Source organism: Pan paniscus, chromosome 12 (genome assembly GCF_029289425.2).
Source record: "Pan paniscus chromosome 12, NHGRI_mPanPan1-v2.0_pri, whole genome shotgun sequence".
Lineage (NCBI taxonomy): Eukaryota > Metazoa > Chordata > Mammalia > Primates > Hominidae > Pan > Pan paniscus.
In genome coordinates this window covers 87,160,519-87,183,258 of record NC_073261.2, presented here as the reverse complement: position 1 = coordinate 87,183,258, position 22,740 = coordinate 87,160,519, and the positions used below count along the sequence as shown (strand labels likewise).

The window sequence follows — 22,740 nt, the reverse complement described above, 5'->3', positions numbered from 1 at the left end:
AGGGACTGGTTTCGTGGAAGACAATTTTTCCACAGATGGGGGTTGAAGGGGAGGGATGTTTTGGGGATGAAACTGTTCCACCTCAGATAATCAGGCATTAGTTACATTCGTGTAAACAGCGTGCAACCTAGATCCCTTGCATGCACACTTCACAACAGGGTTTGCGCTATGAGAATCTAATGCTGCAGCTGACCTGACAGAAGGTGGAGCTCAGGTGGTAATGCTCACTTGCCCACTGCTCACCTCCTGCTGTGTGGCCTGGTTCCTGACAGGCCACTGACCATTACTGGTCTGCGGCCCAGGGGTTGGGGACCCCTGATCTATAGTTAGAAATTTGTCCTGGGGTAGAACCTACAGCTTTCTTTATCTATGTCCTTCTTTCCATAACTTCATGAGACTGTAAGAGAAACTATCAAGAATCAATTATCCTCAATGAGAATAATAATAGTTATTTTGTGAACAATCTAAATAATGTAAACGATAAAAAGCCATCATTCAAGTTTACCATAGCTAAGTCACTTTTTTCAAGATTTAAATAATCTATTCACCATTATAATTAATATACTAAAATATCAATATAGTAATTGTAAAATATACTAGTGCTATAGTGTCACTAATTGTAAGCATAAAACTAACTTAACAGTTAAAAAGGAAACAAATACAAGTAGAACTTATGACTATCAATACCTACTGGTATATCTTTCTTTTCTTTTCTTGAAAGGTTTGTGCCTCTATGTTCATTCTGTTGTTGACATAATGAGCCATCTCGTTCACCATTTAACTGGAAGGAGCTCATTCCATTTCCTTCAATAAGATATATTCATTGAAAATGATTAATCTTCATGAAAACTTTCATTCAGAAAGTTATCAAGTAGGAAAGAAAAAATATTAACTCTGAGATAGTGTCATTATTCATTTGGGATCACCCAATCAGAATATTTACTATGCAAGTAAGACGTCATTTATATATATGTTCTTCTATTTATACCTCTATTTCTGGCATATTAGGCAAATTTAAATTCAGGTTGTATATAAGTGCATGTATTTGTTAGCATTAAAAAACCAAATACTGAATTCATAACTACTTTTAGAAAAGGGGTGATTTATTATTATGTCATCCAAGAAACTTTAGTTGCTCTTTTTTTTTTTTTGAGAAGGAGTTTTGCTCTTATCACCCAGGCTAGAGTGCAATGGCGTGATCTTGGCTCAGTGCAAACTCCGCCTCCCAGGTTCAAGCAAGCGATTCTCCTGCCTTAGTCTCCCAAGTAGCTGGGACTACAGGCATGCGCTACCACGCCCAGCTAATTTCGTATTTTTTTTTTTAGTAGAGACGGAGTTTCACCATGTTGGTCAGGCTGGTCTCAAACTCTTGACCTCAGGTGATCCACCTGCCTCGGCCTCCCAAAGTGCTGGGATTACAGGTGTGAGCCACCATGCCCAGCCTAGTTGCTCTTTTTTAAAATCGCTTCTTCTGGATAAACACAGAGGAGTCTTTACAGTGTTAAAATAGCACCTTCTAGTATTAATTTGGAGGCAAATACCTAGCAAATAATACCAATTATTTTTTTAGAAATGATTAAATGAAATAAGGAGTTAGGACAAGGTACTCTCTTCTAAAACAGGAGTAACCTAGACGCAAAACACATTTTCCATGTTTGTTCATAGTTTAATTTGCATTGTTTCCACACCGTAGCTAAATGAATGGGGAACCAGTCTCTAGAAGAGAGAAGGCTAAATATGAAATGAGAAATGAGGACAAAATATCTCAGACTGTGTCATAGGGAATCCTGTCATAAAAACACTTTAAGCTAGTAGGCAAAAAGCAGAAAACATCTCCATAGCCATTGCTTTCCTTCTGTCCTCCACCAAAAGAATTTCAAATAATCTCTTAAAAGAAAGTTTTTTTTCTCCCCATAGTATGAAAACCTGGTAACATATTTGCTGTCACCCTCCACCATTACCTAAGGCAACAGGTTTGTGTGGGGGTAATCTGGGAGGTGGTGGTCTAGGTGGAACTTGGGATGGCTTTGCTGGGCTCCCTGACATGGGACATCTCTTGATTGTTCCTTGATTTTCATCCTCAGTAGAATGCATTTCCTGTGGTATGAAGATAGACTTAGGCTGAAATAATATAGAAAAAGAGACCAACGATGAAACATCAAATTATTTTCCTGAAGTAAGTACTATTATACATTAAAAGCTTTCAAATTATTTCTACTATACATTAGAGGTTTACCAGATGAGTTTAAAGGTTACTCAACCATCCAATTCAGACTATCTTATTGTTTTAAATATATTCTAAAAATGTAAACTAAAATGTGTACATCTCAGGTTTTGCTGCTGTGCAAATAAAAGGGCCTCTAAGTCGACTTTTTTATTAATTCCTCACAAGTCTCCCCACTTAGACTAGCCAAATAAAAAAATATTTTAGTCTTTCTTATCTCCTTCAATTTAAATGAATCTCTTTTTATTTCAAATATTCAGACTAGTCAAAGTTCAGCTCCGTATCAAGGCTAATCTAAGCTGTCTCTTAGATGACTCAATGTCTTTATGGTAATGCTTAATCTTTCAGACCAGGGGCATGAGAGGATACCAATTAAAATGTTATCATGTGGCCGGGTGCGGTGGCTCACGCCTCTAATCCCAGCACTTTGGGAGGCTGAGGCGGGCGGATCACGAGGTCAGGAGATCGAGACCATCCTGGCTATCATGGTGAAACCCCGTCTCTACTAAAAATACAAAAAATTAGCTGGGTGTGGTGGCGGGTGCCTGTAGTCCCAGCTACTCAGGAGGCGGAGGCAGGAGAATGGCGTGAATCCGGGAGGCGTAGCTTGCAGTGAGCCAAGATAGCGCCACTGCAGTCCAGCCTGGGCGAAAGAGCGAGACTCCATCTCAAAACAAAACAAAACAAAAAAACAAAAAACGTTATCATGTTGGAGAATACAAACATAGCAATATGGGATGCCTGAGACACTTTCTGTACAAACAATGGAAAAATCTACAGTTGGCTGACGGTTTGTAGAACTTATAACGTGTCTCTTATTATTGCTCAGCACTTACTTCTTTGAAATTCAGATCTCTTTACTTCTGCTATGATAAAACTAAACAAGCAAGTACAGCATTATTTACTTGCATGAATCAGGATTTTCTCAATTGTATAAAATGAAAATAAATAAAAATAGTAATAAAGCGAATGACAAGACTGTTAAGACTCCAACTCTCATTTGTAACACTTTGATTTTAAACTTTAAAGCAGCTCATATTATAATTAAAATTTGCTATGCATATGAACTTATAAAATAAAATATATATTAGCTCATTTTACCTTTAAAAAAAACAACCCATCAGTTGAAATTACTATTTTAGAATGATTTTGTTTGGAAAAATAATTTTGTTGTTAAAAAGCATTTAAAAATTGTACTATTTTGTATTTTTAATTAAAACTATCTTTTGAAAATTAAATATCTATGATGATAAATTACTATCCTTTATTCATTCTTAGAAGTCAGGAATAGATTGCAGATTTTGAGAAAAACAATCTTGTAAGAAATGTGAGTTTTCTAACCCAAGTCAACACTAATCCATTAATACAATCATTTTCAGTGTAAATTCCTAGGACTTGTTACTTAGAATGAACATTAAATAAGGCCAGGCACAGTGACTCATGCCTGTAATCCCACAGCTTTGGGAGGCCAAGGCAGGCAGATCACCTGAGGTCAGGAGTTTGAGCCAAGCCTGGCCAACATGGCAAAACCCAGTCTCTACTAAAAAATACAAAACTTTAGCTGGACCTGGTGGTGCGTGCCTGTAATCCCAGCTATTGGGGAGGCTGAGGCAGGAGAATTGCTTGAACCCGAGAGGAGGAGGCTGCAGTGAACCGAGATCATGCCACTGTACTCCAGCCTGGGTGACAGAGTGAGACTGTCTCAAAAAAAAAAAAAAAAATGAACACTAAATATAAGTTGGGCATTATAAAATGAGACAAATATAATAAAAAATCATTTACTTATATCAACTTCATGATTTTTCTTTGTGGATCACAAATGAATAGCTAGAAAAACTCTCAGCAAAGTATTAAATTGGCAGAATAATAACAAACATATATCAAATTGAAAAATAAATCTGTCTACCTTTGGTGGCAAAGGAGGTGGAACTTTTGCTTTCAGAGTTGAGCTAAAAACAGAAAAGTTTAGAATCAGAACTATTCATTTTACAAATGAATCAATCCTAAAATATAATAATTTTTTCAAAGACACATAAAAAAGCTGCAAAGACAAATATCATTTTCTAAGATTGTAAGTTTTTTCTAAAGTATTTTGTGAAATGTTGCTAGAGGTATTATTCAGAAGTAACTGGGAACTGGAGGACATTATGTTAAGTGAAATAAGCCAAAACAGAAAGTTAAACACCGCATGTTCTTACTCATGTGGAAGCTAAAAAAAAAAGTTGATCTCATAGAAGTAAAAAGCAGAACATAGGATACTAGGAACTGGGAAGGTCAGGGAAAAGGGGAAGAAAGGGAGAGATTTGTTAAAGAATACAAAATTACAGTTATGTAAATACTTACAGTATGTAAGTATTACTACTCTCTTATACCACTGTAGGATGACTATAGTTAACAATAATGGGCCGGGTGTGGTGGCTCACGCCTGTAATTCCAGCACTTTGGGAGGCTGAGGTGGGCAGATCACGAGGTCAGGAAATCAAGACCATCCTACCATCGTGGCTAACATGGTGAAACACCATCTCTACTAAAAATACAAAAAAATTAGCCAGGTGTGGTGGCGGGTGCCTGTAGTCCCAGCAGGAGAACGGCGTGAACCCGGGAGGCAGAGCCTGCATGCAGAGAGCCGAGATCACACCACTGCACTCCAGCCTGGGTGACAGGGCAAGACTCTGTCTCAAAAAACAAAACAAAACAAAAAACCAATAATGTGTTATTTAGTTGCAAATAGTTAGAAGGAGGATATTGAATGTTCCAACACAAAGAAATGATAAATGTTTGAGATGATGGATATGCTAATTACCCTGATCAGATCACTACATTATATGTATCAAAACGTTACTATGTACCACAGAAATTTGTATTATAATTATTTCAGTTAAAAGAATTAAATTCAATTTAAAAAGAAGTAATTGGGTAATACACTTTCTTGGTTCCAAGTACTATATTGTAATTAAAACTGGGAAAGATAATTATAATTCCAGTTTATATCAACTGAAAGGTAAATAATTAAGAACATAAGCCACATCTGGCTTATGAAATAAATGATACAGTATAAAATATATCACATTGTAAACTTCATTTTTGCTACTGTTAGATATGAAACATCTTTGATGAAGCTCATCAAAAACTATATATATGCTTTATGAAATTATATGCAGAATGTGACTGAAGTTAGAATTCATTATAACTCAGGATCAGTTTTAGAAACAGAAAGAGGCTGGTCACAGTGGCTCATGCCTGTAATCCCAGCACTCTAGGAGGCTGAGGTGAGCAGATTGCTTGAGCTCAGGAGTTCGAGCCCAGCCTGGACAACATGGTGGAAACCCATCTCTACCAAAAAATAGAAAATTAGGAAGTGTGGAGGTGCAGTCCCAGCTACTCAGGAGGCTGAGGTGGGAGGACTGCTTGAGCCAGGAGGTCGAGGCTGCAGTGAGCCAAGATCACACCACTGCACTTCAGGTGGGCCATAGAGCAAGCAAGACCCTTTCTCAAAAGAAAGAAAGAAAAAATTGTAATATGATGAAGCACAAATGTCTCAGATGAGGATTTCAAGGCCTAGAAAGTTTATGTAACTTTACCCAAGATCAACCTATGCCCTCAAGTGCTACTCAAGTGCTCTTATCATTTTACCATGAAACTGCATCTTTATTAAAAAAAAAAAAGTAAACATCAATGCATACACAATAGTAAAAATATTCCTCCTTTAAAACTATATACATCCAAAGTATTTGTTCACTTGAAATATAACAGATTAAAATTTAATCAAATTTATAATAAGCTTCTTTGTAGTTGTAGTAAAATTACAGCAGCTATCAATCACTGATAAATCTACAATAAAAAATTATGGTCATTTGGAAAAAATGGACTGAAATGTGTCACTATAAAATTCACATGTTGAAGTCTTAACCCACAACGTGATTATATTTAGAGATGGGTTTTTAGGAAGTAATTAAGCTTAAATGAGGTTGTAACAGTGGGATCCTAATCCTATGGATTGGTGATCTTACGAGAGAGAGAGATCACTCTTACCCGATCCCACCATGTGCATACACTGAGGAAAGGCCACGTGAAGACATGGCCAGAAGACGGCTGTCTGCAAGCCAAGAAGGCAGCCCTCACCAAGTTGGTTGGTACCTTGATCTTGAACTTCCCACCTCCAGAACTGTGAGAAATAAATTTCTGTTGTCTAAGTCTATGGTATTTTGTTATGTCAGCCCAAGTTAATGTAACTAGAATAGAAAAAAGGAAGGAAACTGAGGTACAACCCATGATATTGTGTTACTGATATTGAAATTTCCATCAATATTAAGCTGCCAGATTGATGAAATCAGGTCAAATGACACCTTTTCTTTTTACCAAAAACAGAGACAGAACTTACTGTTTAGATTCATCATCATCTCCTTCATCATCTTCTAAATGTGCGACGTGTCCTCTAAATAAAAAGGATAATGTCATTGTTATTAAATGGATTTTACCAAAACAGTAAGAAGAAATTTTAGAAAATGCAGGAAAAGCTACTGTAAGATAAAATTTTATTTCTGCATCTTTATAGGATAGGATAGATTCAGAATCAAAACAAGGAACTGGGAGCGGTGGATCGTGATGTCCGTTACTAGGGAGGATGAGGTGGAAAGATCGCTTGAGCCCAGGAGTTCAAGGCTGCAGTGAGCTATGATCACACCACTGCAATCCAGCCTGGGCAACAGAGCGAGACCCTATCTCTATTAAAGAAAAAAAAGACAACTCAAACAAATAGGCTACATAACAGAGAAGAAGGCAAACTGACTTTACTTGTCTGTGACATAAAGTACTTTAAGATTAAAAATTAAAATTACCGCTGATGCAATTCTTCTTCAACAGACTTGAGAAGACTCCTTAAAAGAAAAAACAAAAACAAAAAATGTGAATAAATTATCAAAGGAATATCGAATGTGTTTTTATCATTTTAACCTTAACCATACATTTTTTGAATGATTACTTTTTTACCATTTACTGAAAATTTGCTAGTGATCACCTCTGCAACCATAAAACATCAAGTTATATTTAATGAAATACCTCTATTTTCCTGTTGCCAATGTCTTTATATATGTATTTTAAATGAACAAAATAAATCCTAATATTTATTGAAAAATACCAATTCAAACAGAAGACAACTCACCATGGAATGTCACAACAGTACTGACAAAACAATAATTGCAGGGTCATAGCCAGGAGTTTCCAGGATTCAAATTTTACCTGGAATTTTATACCTGACACCTGACATTATATATACTTTCTTTTTCTTAAAATAAGGAAGGTGACACACTTCAAAATAACATCATGCTCTCAGGCAATCCTACAAAATGAAACTCACCATGTTGGATCTCTCTGCGGAAGCATGCATGCATGTGATGTGAATACATGAATGTAGTAGCACTTTGCTTTCACGGAAGACACTCACTTACCTGAAGGATTTGTTCTCCAGTGGTGCACGGGCAAACACATTTACACTTTTGGGAGACTAAGCCTGTATCAGACCAGGTCGAGGATTTTACCATTAGGAGCAGTATACAAAACTTTAATTTTCAGGAATGTAAGAGAGAACTATGGCATTCCTGAAGTTCCCTTACTTCTTTTTACTGCAAGTTCATGCAGCATACCTCCTAAATTACACTCTTCAAGCATAAAGACTCGATAGACTTCTCAAAGCTAATAGGGGAGATAAATATAGTTACTAATATACTACTGGGATAAAAGAGAGTCAGCAAAAATTTTACTCTCCCTAAAAGTTATAAGGTAGCACCTTTTGATTATTTCCCCTCCTAATACATATCAGGAAAAACTGCCCTTAAAATTACAAAACATAAAACTAGAGAAACTGAAAGGTATGGTTATCTACTGTAAGCAATTAACAGAATAGGTTTTAGGCATCAATATTTTAATTAGCCTAGATTAACAACAATTTAAATTTTAAAAAATGAAAAACTTATGACTCCAGAGTGGTAAATTCTATAGGAAAACCACAAACTATTTGCAAGTCCTATTTTGGAGATACAAAAAGTGAGGTACCACAGTCAAATATTATCTTATTCACAAAGCTCTCCAAGGGCCAACTCTAAGAAAGCAGGAGCTTCTGTCTAGAGGCACTAGAGCAAAATGCAGACAGGCTTTAAAGCCAAGACGGCCTGAATCTGAATCCCGCCTTCACCATCACAGGATATGGCACTGGATAAGTTACTCTGATTTCTCTATGCTTTGGTTTCCAGCTATGTAAAGTAGAAATTACCTCAGTACTTATTTCAAAGTGGCTGTCAGAAGGTCTACTGAATTAATGTAGGTAAAGTGCCCAGAAGGGTAATTTAGGACAGAGTTGGGACTTGATTAGTATTTTCTTTATTACTATTGGCTAAATAACATTTCCTTAAACTAGCAGTTCTCAAATTGTGGTATAAAAATCCTGGGGTCTCTTAGTCTCCTGTAGGGGTCTGCAAGGTCCAAACTATTTTCACAATATGTAATACCTTTGTTGCTCTTATTTTCTCATGAGTATATACTGGAGTTTTCCAGAGACTACAAGATGTGTGATACCACAACAGATTGAATGCAGTAGCAGACATGAGAATTTAGCTGTCTTCTATTAAGGCAATGTTAACAAGACTTGAAAAAAAAAAAAGTAAAACAATGCTACTTTTTTTTACTAATATTATTTTGTCTCATAAAAAATAGCTATTTTTTTCATAAAAAAATGTTATTAGTGGACCTCAACAAAAAGTGTTCTGCAGTGCACTGACATATATAATAAAACCTTTTATGGCAATTATTCACTGCCTCTGAGTCTCAGGAGAGAAATCAGAGGTGTTATAAGAAACCACTGTGAAGAGCTGGCATTTGAGTTGGTCCTTAAGAATGGAGATTTTTTTTTAAACACACACACAAAAGTATGTTATTTATAACAAATAATATTATTTTAAAAATATATTAACATTTTGAAAAGTTCTAAAGTTTAATTTTGAATACTATAAATATTGATAGTTATAACCCCTATAAACAAAAGCTCTTTGGAATCCTCAATAATTTTAAACACTGTAAAAAAATCATGAGACCAAATATTTGAGAAGTGCTGCTTTAAACTATTTTACCAAATTAAACATAATGCATCTGAACTGTACAGTGGGCTTTTATGTAATTTTAGATGTGAAAAAATACTTTTTTGTTAAGCACATGACAATCTTTTTTGAGATATTTCTTTTTACAATAGAAAATATTAGGATTTGAATACAGGAAGATAATTTAAAATGTACCATATTTAATTGGATTTATATTGCATTCGCATTCCATGTTTTTTTTTTTTTTTTTTTGAGATGGAGTCTTGCTTTTTTGGTCCAGGCTGGAGTGCAGTGGTGTGATCTTGGCTCACTGCAACCTCCACCTCCCAGGTTCAAGCAATTCTCGTGCCTCAGCCTCCCGAGTAGCTAGGATTACAGGCGTGCACCACCATGCCCAGCTAATTTTTGTATTTTCAGTAAAGACTGAGTCTCACTATATTGCCCAGGCTGGTCTTGAACTCCCGGCCTCAAGTGATCCACCCGCCTTGGCTTCCCAGTGTTGGGATTACAGGTATAAGCCGTGAGCCATCACACCCAGCCAGCATTCCACTTTTTTAAAAAGAATCTTTCTGGGAGTTCTCTAACAATAAGAGAATGGTTGAATAAGTGACTACGAAAAAGCAGATAGCCCATGGCTCAGGGATTCATATGTATATTTTAATTCATTTACCTATAAATCCCCATTGTGTGTTAACATATTTTATTAATGAAATTACAGAATTAATACGGTCTTAATGAAAAGTAGGATGCATGATTTACTTTTTAGGCTTTATAAAAGAGAAAATGAAATATGGCTAAATTTGCTAAAAAGTCTGTTTACAGTAAATATTGCATCTTGAGAGCACTGGAGAAAATGTGATACTGATTTATTCACCAAGATTGAATGTTACACAATAAACAATGTCACTATTCACTAGTCCACTTGAATTCTTCTCTTATGGAAGTTTTATAAAGTAAATAACAAAACAAAACAAAAACAATGCTTTCAGATGCTGAATTCTAAGACAATCTAAAATGAGTAAGAAATGTTGACGAAAAGGTTAAAAATGAAACAATGTACAAACAGATACGGCAGAGGTCTAAAATGACCACCAAAATACTCAGCATATTTGCATTAGCTAAGGAATCAGTGCTGCGGTTATTAACATCTTTAAAAATTGTCTAACTGCCCCCAATCTGTAAGTACTGCTCTGATTACATTTCAAACAAACAAGCAAACAAACAAAAACCCTATTTCTCTAAAATTAAACAGCAGTTTTATTCACTCACATTTCTACTTGTTCATACAATCAACAATTATTTACTGAATAACTACCATAAATAAAGGCAACTAATAAGTATTTACTAAGTCCTAAATGTGCTAAATGCTTTATAGCAATTATTCCATTTCATCCTTAGCACCCTATGAGGCAGGTACTATTATATTATCCATTTTACTAGCAATAATAGAGGTAAATTTCTCAAAGTCATGTAGTTTATAGGAAAAGCCATCTGGCATTTACTACTACTATACTCAACTGTGCCAGGAATTGTGTAATTCAATGTACTCTTTAAACTATTACTTATTAGAAGAGAATTTACCTTCAACATTTTTGACCTAAATTAAAACAAAACATAAATAATTTAATGTTTTCTTTTCTTTTTTTTTTTGAGACGGAGTTGCACTCTTGTCGCCCAGGCTGGAGTGCAATGGCACGATCTCGGCTCACTGCAACCACCGCCTCCTGGGTTCAAGCGATTCCCCTGCCTCAGCCTCCCGAGTAGCTGGGACCTCAGGCGTGTGCCACCATGTCCAGCTAATATTTGTATTTTTAATAGAGACGGGGTTTCACCATGTTGGCCAGGCTGGTCTCGATCTCCTGACCTCAGGTGATCTACTCGCCTCGGCCTCCAAAAGTGCTGGGATTACAGGCGTGAGTCACCATGCCCGGCCTAGTGTTTTCTTTTAAAAATAATATTTTGTTGGTTTTAAATAAATTATCAGAAAAGCTGACCTTAGTGAGATTAGAATTCCAAAGAAAAGGAGACAAGCAAGTATAAGTCAAAGTACATATGCTTCCTGTTAGAAAAAGAAAAGACCTATGTTAACAATTATAATTAGATAGTTCCTGCATGGTCTGGAATAGGTAGAAACCCGTCAATGGAAATCTGTCTGCCTGATCACCTATGGAGAAAGCAGGAAATCCCGTTTTTAAAACACTGCCTAATCACAAGAATAAAGCAGACATATCAGTACAGCAAGAGAAGTGCTACAATCCATGCTCATGTCACATGTATGTCTATACCTACACACGAAACACAGCCAAAGAGCAAACTTTTGGCCAACCTACCTTGCCAAGGGTTCGTTATATAGAATACAGTTCCTTAAGCAGGGATCCAATTCATCAAAAAATGAAGGTTGGGCAAATTATTAACATTTTACCTAGCCAAAATAACTATACACTACGAAAATGTCTAACAATCAGAAATCAGACAATGGAAACTAAGGAATCTGGAAAAGCATTTAGTGAGGGGCTACATTTTTTTTTTGTACTTTGCATGTACAGATTTTTAAAATGTATTTTAAATGAATCAAAAAAGGTAAAAAATATTTTCCCAAAAATTTCAGTCTCTTAAAATACACTAAAATTTGCTAACAAGGACCTTAAAATTAGGGACTTCATATTTAGAGAAAATAACATAAAAACACTTCAAAAATTTTTTTTATTTGCGAATCCACTATGAGACAAACTTTCCTTTGTTTTTCACCAACAAACTAAGACAATTTATAAATCACAAATAGTCAACTATTTAGGTAAAATTTCATTTTCTCTGCCAAGAAAATTTTACACTTATTTTCCATTTTAAAAAAACATAAATGCTAATAATAATAATGACTTAATAACAGTATCAAAGCTAATAATATTTTTAAAACTCTGATAGTATTTAACTGAAGTTCAGCTTAAATAAAAACTAATATATTTCTCCAGATTGTTATTAAAGCCTTTTCTCTCTGTTAGGAAAGGATAGCATATTTAACTAAAAAAATTAAACATTTGGTATTTAGTTTATTAAAAAAAGAGAGAAACATGATTTTGCATTATTACCCTTAAAACTAAGCTATTTGTCTTTAGTTACTATTTCTCAACTGCTTAACTTAAAATATGGGAATATATATGTCTCAACTCTCTAATGCAACCGAAATAATATTTTGAAATTTTGCGAGGCACGGTGGCTCACACCTGTAATCTTAGCACCTTCTGGGAGGCTGAGGCAGGTGGATCACTTGAGGCCAGGAGTTCGAGACCAGCCTGACCAACATGGTAAAACCCAGTCTCTACAAAAATACAAAAAATTAGCTTGGCATGGTGGCAGGCCCTTGTAGTCCCAGCTACTGGGAGGCTGGGGCATGAGAATCACTTGAACCCGGGAGGCGGAGGTTGAAGTGAGCCAAGTTCACGCCACTGCACTGCAGCCTGGGCAACAGAGTGACACTCTGCCTCAAAAAAAAGGAATTTTAAGTTGTTCTGACTATTAAAATAATATATGCACTGCTGGAAGATTTTGGTAATTTAAATTATATTCCCTTATAAATTAGTTTTTATCATGATAATTTATCCACAAACTTAGAAAATGAGACTCTAAGGGGAATAGCAAAATTCTGTCTCCCATCACACCTGGCAAATGAACAATTTAAATTGTTTATGTTTGTAAACTGCCTTTTAAACCTCTATGCCTCTATCAATTAGACAGTGCCTGGTGTAGAAGAGGCATTAAATAACTGTTGAATTTATTTACTGCATAGATTGGTAACTTTTAAGAATTCAGACACACATTTTAACTACTATCTTACTTTTAAAAAACCTTATAGCTAAAAAGTTAAGATTTCTAAGTTGTATGAATAATTCCAGCTGTTTTTAGTGACCAACCCATCTTAGAGATGTACCAAAGCAAGTTTTATAAGAAATAAACAGATCAATTTTAGAAATAAAGTGCTAAAACATGTATCTGCCTTCAGTGGCAATACATGTGGTTTTCTCTAACATACAAGATCACCAATGTAGCTTGATATAAAAAAATTATGTTGATGCTTCCCATTAGGACAACTATTAACTAAATAATGAGCAAGGAAGCAATGGAAAAAGGTGAAATGCATATTGTAAAATATATCTACCAGCCTAATACAATTTTCTACCTTAAATATTAAAATATAATATTAAAGGCAACTTAATCATTCTTGAATTTAAATTAAGTTTTAAAAGAACTTTACTTACTTGTTTGCACCTAAAAAGTAACTACCTTGGTGTCCTTGTCCATATTCCAGTTGCAGATCCTAATAGTACAAAATAAAATATTTAGCACAATAGCAGTATATGACACACCATGATACATTAATATATATAATACATATTATTTTTAAAAGATAAGTCCCAGACCCCCAAATAAATCTGTATTGCTATACATTCTTAAAAAGAAGGATTTCACGAGTTCATAGTCCTGATTTAAGTATTTTATTATTTGAGTGTTTTTCTTGGAATTTTTCTGAATAATATATGCAAAGTTTCATTTTTGGTTACTGTTACTTTAATTAACTTTTGTAAAAATCAGTTTTTAGAAAGAAAAAAGCTCAAATAAGGTGTTTATTCTCCAGTTATAATGAAGCAAAAACGTTCAGAGAAGTGAATAAGTGACAAAAATCTTGGTTTACTTTGTATATAGTATCTAAAATAATTACATATATAAACACTTTCACATATTTCTACTGCTGTTTCACGCAGGTAACAATTTTTTAAAGATATAAAATTGGGTGCTATTTTAAAAGTAAATTACATATATGAACTTGTACAATATTATAAATTGTACTGAAGGACTTTTTTAAGCAAAACTTCAAATGAGTATTAAGGCAGTTCCTCAACTGTTTAAACACCTTCCGACTTAATGCTGTGGGTTATAGAGTGTTAAGAATTAACATTTAAAAGGATGAACAGTATACATGCTCAACTCAAATGCCTTCTTGAGAAAAAGAAATGTGCTTTCCAACAACCATGAAAAGAATGAAGTAAAGCTGCCTTTTGTCCTCTTCTTAAAGAGCCACTGTAATCTATGCACTGTTTTAACCATTAAGGGGGAATATTTGACATTTAAAAAATGAATCTTATTTACATTAGAATATAGCATATTTAAAGTGCTTTTTATTTTTACAAGATATTCTCAGATTCATGATCAGGGCTTAACACAAAAGCCACCTTGGAGCAGCCGCCTTCCAAGACTGCCAGGGAAAATTATCTGCAGCCTTCTCTAAGTCTCCATAGCATTTAACACACAGAGCTGCTCTAGCACTTACACTGCATTTTAATCTATTTACATGTTTGTAAAAGTGAGCTCCTTAAACAATGGGAAATAATCAAATCTATCTTCTTTCCTTACAGCCTATGGTCTAGCATTGTTCCTGGCACAAACTGACTGCACCATAAATAAATGCTTGTTCAAATGCCAACTGTTTATTTTCCCATAAATAAAACTTCAGCCTCGTTAAGATACACAAAGCTAATTCTAAATGACACTAAAAACTAAGCCTCAGAATATAAGGATTTTAAGCAATACATTACATTTAAGAGAGAAGCACTTTAAAATTTAAATATTCCAAGACCTGTCAAAAAAATCTGATGAAAATTAAAATCAAAATCCTGGTTTAGGCAAGACTCAAATTTTGTCTTCTTCAATATTTGTGTTCTTCCATGCATAATAAAGTGTTCTTATCAGTGTCAGAAAAGATAACACATCATAAAAAAGACTAGTTGACTGTCACACTGGTATCACACAAAATTCTAATGAAAAAGGACATCTGTACTCTTTAATTTGTAATGATATATCTTAATAAGATAAAATCATTGTTATTACAAAACTGCACAGTTTAAGTGGTCATGACTTTACCACTGAATCCTTAAACTGCAGTATTCAGTAAAGAGAGGTACTAAATTAAATAAACACAAAATTTGTTTTCTTCAGCTATAGATAACTGGGCCCTCTATCAGACCAGCTATATCTTTAGCCAATATAATCTCTTAAGCCTTTAATCAAATGACAGCTTCCAAAAGCACACACTCGTGTGGAGTGGCCATGGCTCTTCTGTTATATAAACACAGATGTGTCATAAAAATACTCAGCTCATCTGATATAAGACAAGTAAAAGGCTGGTAATAATGATTAAAAATAAAGGAAACAGGCCGGGCACGGTAATAATGATTAAAAATAAAGGAAATAGGCCGGGCGCAGTGGCTCACACCTGTAATCCCAGTACTTCGGGAGGCCGAGGCGGGCAGATCATGAGGTCAGGAGGTCGAGATCATCCTGGCCAACATGATGAAACCCTGTCTCTACTAAAAATACAAAAGATTAGCTGGGCGTGGTGGCTCGCGCCTGTAGTCCCAGCTACTCTGGAGGCTGAGGCAGGAGAATCGCTTGAACCCGGGAGGCGGAGGTTGCAGTGAGCCAACATCGCGCCACTACACTCCAGCTTGGTGACAGAGAGAGACTCTGTCTCAAAAAATAATAATAAAAAAATTTTAAAAAAATAAAGAAAATAAACTGAGATCAGCAGTATATTTAGAAAGGTAAGAAAAGTATCTAAAATAACTAAAGTAATATATTAATAGAAAATTGAGCATAGGCTCATATAGAGAATAACATTCAGGCCAGGAAAGAAGTTGTAGATACATCCAAGTCTGACGATTAAATGGGTCATGTCCCAAGTCTTACCAGGAAAGGTGAAATTCAAAGGGGCTCATTCTTTAACAATTTCTTCTCCTTAAATTATGTTATAGCAACCATGGAACAAAACAATGTGCTAGGAATACCATAAGTAAAATATTACTTTAAATCCTTCTAAAAAGTTTCTAATCTCATTTAATACAACCATTGTTTACCAAGCACCTATTATCTGACAGGAATTCATACAGAAAATCGGATAGGGAAAATGACAAGAAATAAAAAGGAAAGGAACAAAAGTGAAACCAGGGCAAAGTTAGTAGTTCATTCTATGTCGTTGGGGCAGTCTAAGAAAGACTGATATAAAATGCTTTTCAAAAAGGATTTGGAAGTTATTCCATATCAGAAAAATGCTACCAAAATAATGCTTGGAAAGGCGCTCAAACTATCCCAAGATGATGGTATCTTATGGCCATTCTTTACAAGCTAAACAAGAAACACTTGAGTATGCCAGCATAAAAAAAGTTAGTAGCACTAATCAGGCATCGACTTGTTAATGAATGACAGTGTTTACACAGTAGAGTCAAATAAGTAACAGGAGCTGAAAACATGCAATAACCTAGTATAGATTAAAAGTTCAAGATCATTATCCTAGCCCAATTAAAATATCTTTTTGGGTTGCAAAGTCCTAATTTCAGTAGTTCATTTTAATGAATGGGAGACTATTTCTAAATTTCAGATGGAATTTCTAAGAACACAAAGTGTGAGAAAGAACTGAAAATGAACAAAGGATGTAACATGGAGCACTGGAAAAGGAAAAGCATATGACCAAAAACATCTTATTGTAGTTTTAAAAAAAATCCCCTTGGGAGATTTAAGTCTATACCTGATGAGAAAGCAGCAGGAAGTCAATAGAATTGATACAGTTCACTACAAAAACACAAAAGAAAAAAATACTTGAGCAATATATCTTGACCAAGAAAGAGAACAGGAGAAATATTTTCCCATCAAAAATGAGAAAATTATGGCACAAATAAAGTTGTTAGTGAGACACTTTTTAACGCAGTAGATGATTTATAGAAATAGAGAGGTGTTGAATCCAGGATAATTCAAATATTTTTTATTTCTTAAAAAGTCAGAAAAGCAAGTAGAGTCAGAATATTAACTGATCAAGTTAGGTTTCTGACTAATAAAAGCAGATTAAGGAGCCTGAAAATGGAATAATATGACTTTTGTACTGCAGGCTCGGAAATGAATACTGGCAGGTGAGGCATACTATATACTTCTTCAGAGCAATGATTATGTTACTATTTATTTATGCCCCTACATAGTCATTAACATAGTGTTTTTTGGGTTTTTGTTTGTTTTTGAGATGCAGTCTTGATCTGTCACCCAAGCTGGAGTGCAGTGGCACAATCTCGGCTCCCTGCAACCTCTGCCTTCTGGGTTCAAGAGATTCTCCTGCCTCAGCCTTCCAAGTAGCTGGGATTACAGACGTGCACCACCATGCCCAGCTAATTTCTGTATTTTCAATAGAGATGGGGTTGCCACGTTGGCCAGGCTGGTCTCGAACTCCTGACCTCAAGTGATCCACTCGCCTTGGCCTCCGAAAGTGCTGGGATTATAAGCGTGAGCTACCACGCCGGGTCAACATAGTCTTTTATACAGAATTAACTTTCAATTTTTTGTTTTTCATTGGTATATGGGCTTAAATAGCCAGTAAAACTATGCAAATTAGAAAAAATAGCATCAGTTAAGACGGATGTGTAATATAATCTTTTAATCTGAAGATAGCATTTTGCAGATCAGACAAACTGATTTTTATGGTTATGGGCAAAACTCTTTTAATTAACTTATAGTGAGTTTTTGTTTTAAACTCAGGCATCTTTCAAAAATTCTCAAACTGTCAATTCTAAAAAATCAAGCCCTATTCTTCTGGCTTCATATATTAATTATCTGATTTTTTTTTTTTTTTGAGAGAGCACTTTTGGATAGCACAAAAGTTTAAATACAACATTTTAAATTCACTTACAAAATCACAAAATAAAAACAGTTGGCATTTAAAACAACCAGAAATCACGGGTAATATGGAATGTTTATGTAGCAAGGTCTTTAAAGGGGTAAATGTTTCTTCTGGTCCCAAAGGGATTTAGGGTTTTTACCTTGCTGCCAACTGCCAGCTAAGATGAGGGCCAGACATTCTGGATTCCTCAGGCTTTTAGTGGCCAGCCACAAGCATTTGTAAGAGATGAAATCTTGTTCACAGTGCCAAGATTTTAGAATTGATAAAATTAGAACACAGAAATAACTATGGCTACTTTATACCCATTAGGATAGCTATTATCGAAAGTCAAAAACAAAACAAAACAGAGGATAATAACAAATGCTGATGAGGATGTGGAGAAAGTAGAAGTCATGTGCATCGCTGGTGGGAATGTAAAATGTTGCAGCTGCTGTGGAAAATAGTATGGCAGTTTCTCAAAAAATTAAAGATAGAACTACAAGTCCATTTCTAGTTACATATCAAAAGAATCGAAAGCAGGGACTCAAACAGATATTTGTATATCCACGTTTATAGCAGCATTATTCACAATAGCCAAAAGGTAGAAGCAACTCACTGTCCATCAATGGATGAATGTATAAACAAAATGTGGTATTTACATGCAATGGAGTATTATTCAGCCTTAAAAAGGAAATTCTGACACATGCGGCAACACGGAGGAACCCTGAAGGTATTACGAAATTATGCTAAGTAGTGAGTCAGCCACAAAAGAACAAATATGCTATGATTCCATTTATACAAGATAACTAGAGAAGTCAAATTCATAGTCAGAAAACAGAGTGTTCTCTGCCAGGGGCTGGAGGGAAAAAGGAATGGGGAGTTATTGTTTAATGAGTATAGAGTTTTAGTTTGGGAAGATGAAATCATTCTGAAGATGGAGAGTGGTGGCAGCTGCGTAACAATGTGAATGTACGTAATGCCACTGGACTGTAGACATAAACATTAAAATGGTAAATTTCATAATGTGTATTTTACCACAGTAAAAAAAACAAAAACAAAACATAACCATGGGACATATATATTTACTTTAAAAAGGTGGGGGGCCCAGTATTACTTTAAAAATATATACTGATGATGTTGGGTAGAGGCAACACAGTACAGTGGTTTAGTTTTGAATTCCTGAGCTAGGCTGCTTAGGAATCCCAGCTCTGCTATTCTTAGCTAAAGACTAACGAATTTCAGCTTCTTTGCACTTTAAATCACCTCATTTGTAAAACAAGAATAATAAGTTAATATATTTAAAGTGCTTAGAATAATGCCTGGTATATAAAAACCTCTAGATAAATGTTAGCTTTTGTTACCATTGGGAGTGAGCTTTAAGGTTGATTTTGTAAGTTGTATACTCTGACAAATATTTCATTCATCCCTCTTCTGCCCGAACTAACCTAATAGTCCCTAAATCCCTCCATTGTCACAAGACCCCCGTCAAATGCTCCCCTGTACCACAGGAAACTCCTGATTATAGGGCAGGGAGCAGGGATGAAGGTGGGAGCAGTTACAGGGAACAAAGCCATAATATGGTAACTTATTCAAGTTACTAGGCTAGTTCCACATGTGGCACAGAAAAGAGTATTTGTAATTTTTTTTTTTTTTTTTTTTTTTTTAAGATGGAGTCTCGCTCTGTTGCCAGGCTGGAGTGCAATGGCACAATCTTGGCTCACTGCAACCTCTGCCTCCCAGGTTCAAGGATTCTCCTGCCTCAGCCTCCTGAGTACCTGGAACTACAGGCACATGCCACCATGCCTAGCTAATTTTTTGTAATTTTAGTAGAGACATGGTTTCACCATGTTGGCCAGGATGGTCTCGATCTCCTGACCTCATGATCCGCCCGCCTCGGCCTCCCAAACTGCTGGGATTACAGGCATGAGCCACCGTGCCCGGCTGAGTATTTGTAATTTTAAAGTATTATGTTTCCAGTTTTGTTGTTATCTTTTCTACATGGAGGATATTAATAAATACTAGAGTCAATTAAAAAATTTGATTGTGTTGTCTTTATTTCTGCAATAAATTTCACTAATTGTCATTCTAGCCTACGTGTGTAATTCTGAAAACATTTTCAATCCAGCAAGCACCGACTGTGTTTTCTTCAGACATTCTATCTCACTTGGCCCCTATGGGTTAATTCTCAATCCTCACACATTCTGTCTCTTTATGCCATTGAACACATTCCCTCTTTATTTTGAGACAGTGCATTTACTGGCTCTCCTAGCTTTTCAACTGCTTCTTCCCTACTTCCAATGTTGGTTCTACCTGAATGTTAAACATAGGCATCATCCACTGAGGTAACCAGTTTTTTGCACTGTTTCTTCAGATCTAACAATGGGGAACACATGCAATTTCATGGCTTCATCTATCACTTCCTCTTTGATAATTTAAATCTACTTTTTTTTTAAAGGAATCCGAGATTAGTATGATAATTTCAAAATCTCACCTCTCCGCCTGACATCTCTCAAACCTGTGGTCTGTGCTGGCAACTGTTTCCAATTGCTGTGAAACAGAGCCAGCATCTGTCCCTTTTCTTCCTGAAGAATCTACAATGTTCCCACACAATACTGACATTAGTCTTAGTCCCTCCCAGAAGCCAGATAAGCCACATGGGCCCCAGAGCTCTTCTCCTTCTCTCATCTCTACAGTACCTATTGTATGTTAGCTTCCCTCATCAACACTTGCCACCTGGCAAAATGTTGGCAAGCCATTATGTATTTTGTTGCATGGGTAAGAGTTTGTATGTGTAAGTATATTCTGTCCAATAGGACAGCAACCTCCCTAAAGAAGGGAAATTATGTCTAAAATCTCTTTTATATTTTACAAATGTCAGAGGTCCTAGATTAAAAAATTTATATAAAGAATAATTTAAGCCAATCAAAATTGAAAGATTTATGTTACTAAGGTAAAGAGGAAGGAAAGATAAGGAAAATTCCATTTAAAAGTCAGAAAAGTAGAATCTGGGAGTAAATATGGGGGTAACTTGGGGCTCTCGCCAACCACAGTAGCAGAAAGAACTATTTACTTAATAACAACTATTAAAAGTATTATTTATTTAATATTTAATAGCATCAATTTCTCATTTTTTCTTATGTAATGGTAAGACAGTATTTATAACTTCAGGAATGCTTTATAATCTAAATTTTGTCCTAAGGAAACCAGACATGATAGTAATGCTGAAAAATTAAAACTTCATCTGAGAATGATTTCATTGTTAATGTAGGAATAAATTATCTTTAAAAATTATATATGTACCATATATTATCTGAATAATATATGTACCATGATATATGAATATATATTATATATGTAATGCATATGAATGTATGTACCATATAACATATGAATTGTTTATATATATACATGTGGATGGGTGGTTTCTAGTTCATTAAAACAAGTTACATCATTAAACTGGACATTTTTACAGGGAAATGCCATTTCTTAAAAAAAAAAAAACCCTAATATATGAATGAGAAAATTAAATATTAACATTTTTCATAAAAAATACAAGCATGTTTATTACTACAGCATTATATTTGAGTAGATATATATATATCTAACTTGTTATGGGAAAAAACTGCTACAATTCTTAATATATAGAAGTTTGCTAAATGATAGCAACTTATAAAACAATGCTTTAATTGGACAAAATGTTTGATCTTAAAAGAAACCAATTAAGACTAAAACAATGCTGACAAAGAAAATCAGAAGATGAGAAATACCAGATTAGATCTTGCAGTGTAGTATATTTCTTCTGAACTGTCCAAAAAACCATCACTGTCGGGCTGTTTAGCAGAGACCAAGAAACCCAAGTTATTTATGCTTAGACTAAAAGCCACAAATTCACAAAGGGAAACTTTCACAAATGAAGTAAGTCCTGCTAATATAATTTTATTAAGGCAAATGGAAAGTCAAACTGTATTAGGCAGCTTCTAAAAAAGCAACATTGCAACAACTTTGCTCTAAAATGCAGTTACTAAATTAGTACAGAATTTAAATACAGGCAATGCCAACTTACAAAGGGAAACAAAAAATAAACTCAAACTGCCTTAACAAAACACAATTAGCATTTATAAATATCATGACTACTTTTTCTTAATTTTCTCCACCCCTCTTCATAAATGTCAGGCTTTGGTATTACAATATGATCATTTTAAGACTTTTTCTTTAACATCCTATTCCTCCACACTGATACACTGAATTAGAGTAACTATAAGGTAAAGGCTAATGACACCCTTTGTATGCTTCAGTCAAGTGAGTTAAAATAAGCATTAAACTGAAGAAGAAAGCTCCTACCTTCAATCCTTAGTACTTATTAACAGTTATTTTCTTCTCATTATTAAATAGCAAATAAAAAAATGAAACAGACATCATATGGAACTCTGGCAAAATAATTTCTTTAGAATTTTGTATTTTCCAATGTCTCATTTTTTTATTGTTCTATAGAATATTAACATCTCAAATAGATGAAAAGTATTTTGCTTTTATGACTGAATCTAATACATTATCATTTATCTGGAAAGGAGTATATAAAACAACAACAAAAGAATCATGCAAAGTATATTCATAAAGTTATAGCAAGCCTTAAATGAATGACAAACTTCATTTACTATGTATGCCTCATCTCCCTAATTTTCAGTACTCTATACAGATATGACTCTACTCTAATGTTTGGAAACCATGGCATTTATCAT

At 34.9% G+C, this 22,740-nt stretch overlaps 1 protein-coding gene across 6 annotated transcripts in view; it reads right to left on the bottom strand.

Moving 5' to 3' along the window:
• MAP4K3 (mitogen-activated protein kinase kinase kinase kinase 3) overlaps positions 1-22,740 on the bottom strand; it is a 188,011-nt gene that overhangs the window by 36,794 nt on the left and 128,477 nt on the right. For 3 of the 6 annotated variants that reach the window (XR_004669789.3, XM_034952985.3, XM_034952987.3), the window contains 8 exons: positions 21,769-21,831; positions 13,566-13,624; positions 11,643-11,675; positions 7,063-7,101; positions 6,606-6,659; positions 4,131-4,173; positions 1,962-2,121; positions 692-804 (listed from right to left, as the gene is read on the bottom strand). Coding sequence is in view for 5 of the 6 variants with exons in the window: in XM_034952985.3 (XP_034808876.2) it covers positions 692-804; positions 1,962-2,121; positions 4,131-4,173; positions 6,606-6,659; positions 7,063-7,101; positions 11,643-11,675; positions 13,566-13,624; positions 21,769-21,831 (564 nt within the window). In the remaining variant the exon portion in view is untranslated. The remainder of the gene's footprint in view (positions 1-691; positions 805-1,961; positions 2,122-4,130; positions 4,174-6,605; positions 6,660-7,062; positions 7,102-11,642; positions 11,676-13,565; positions 13,625-21,768; positions 21,832-22,740) is intronic. The other 3 variants (XM_034952986.3, XM_003817629.6, XM_003817628.6) reach the window with 3 other exon arrangements.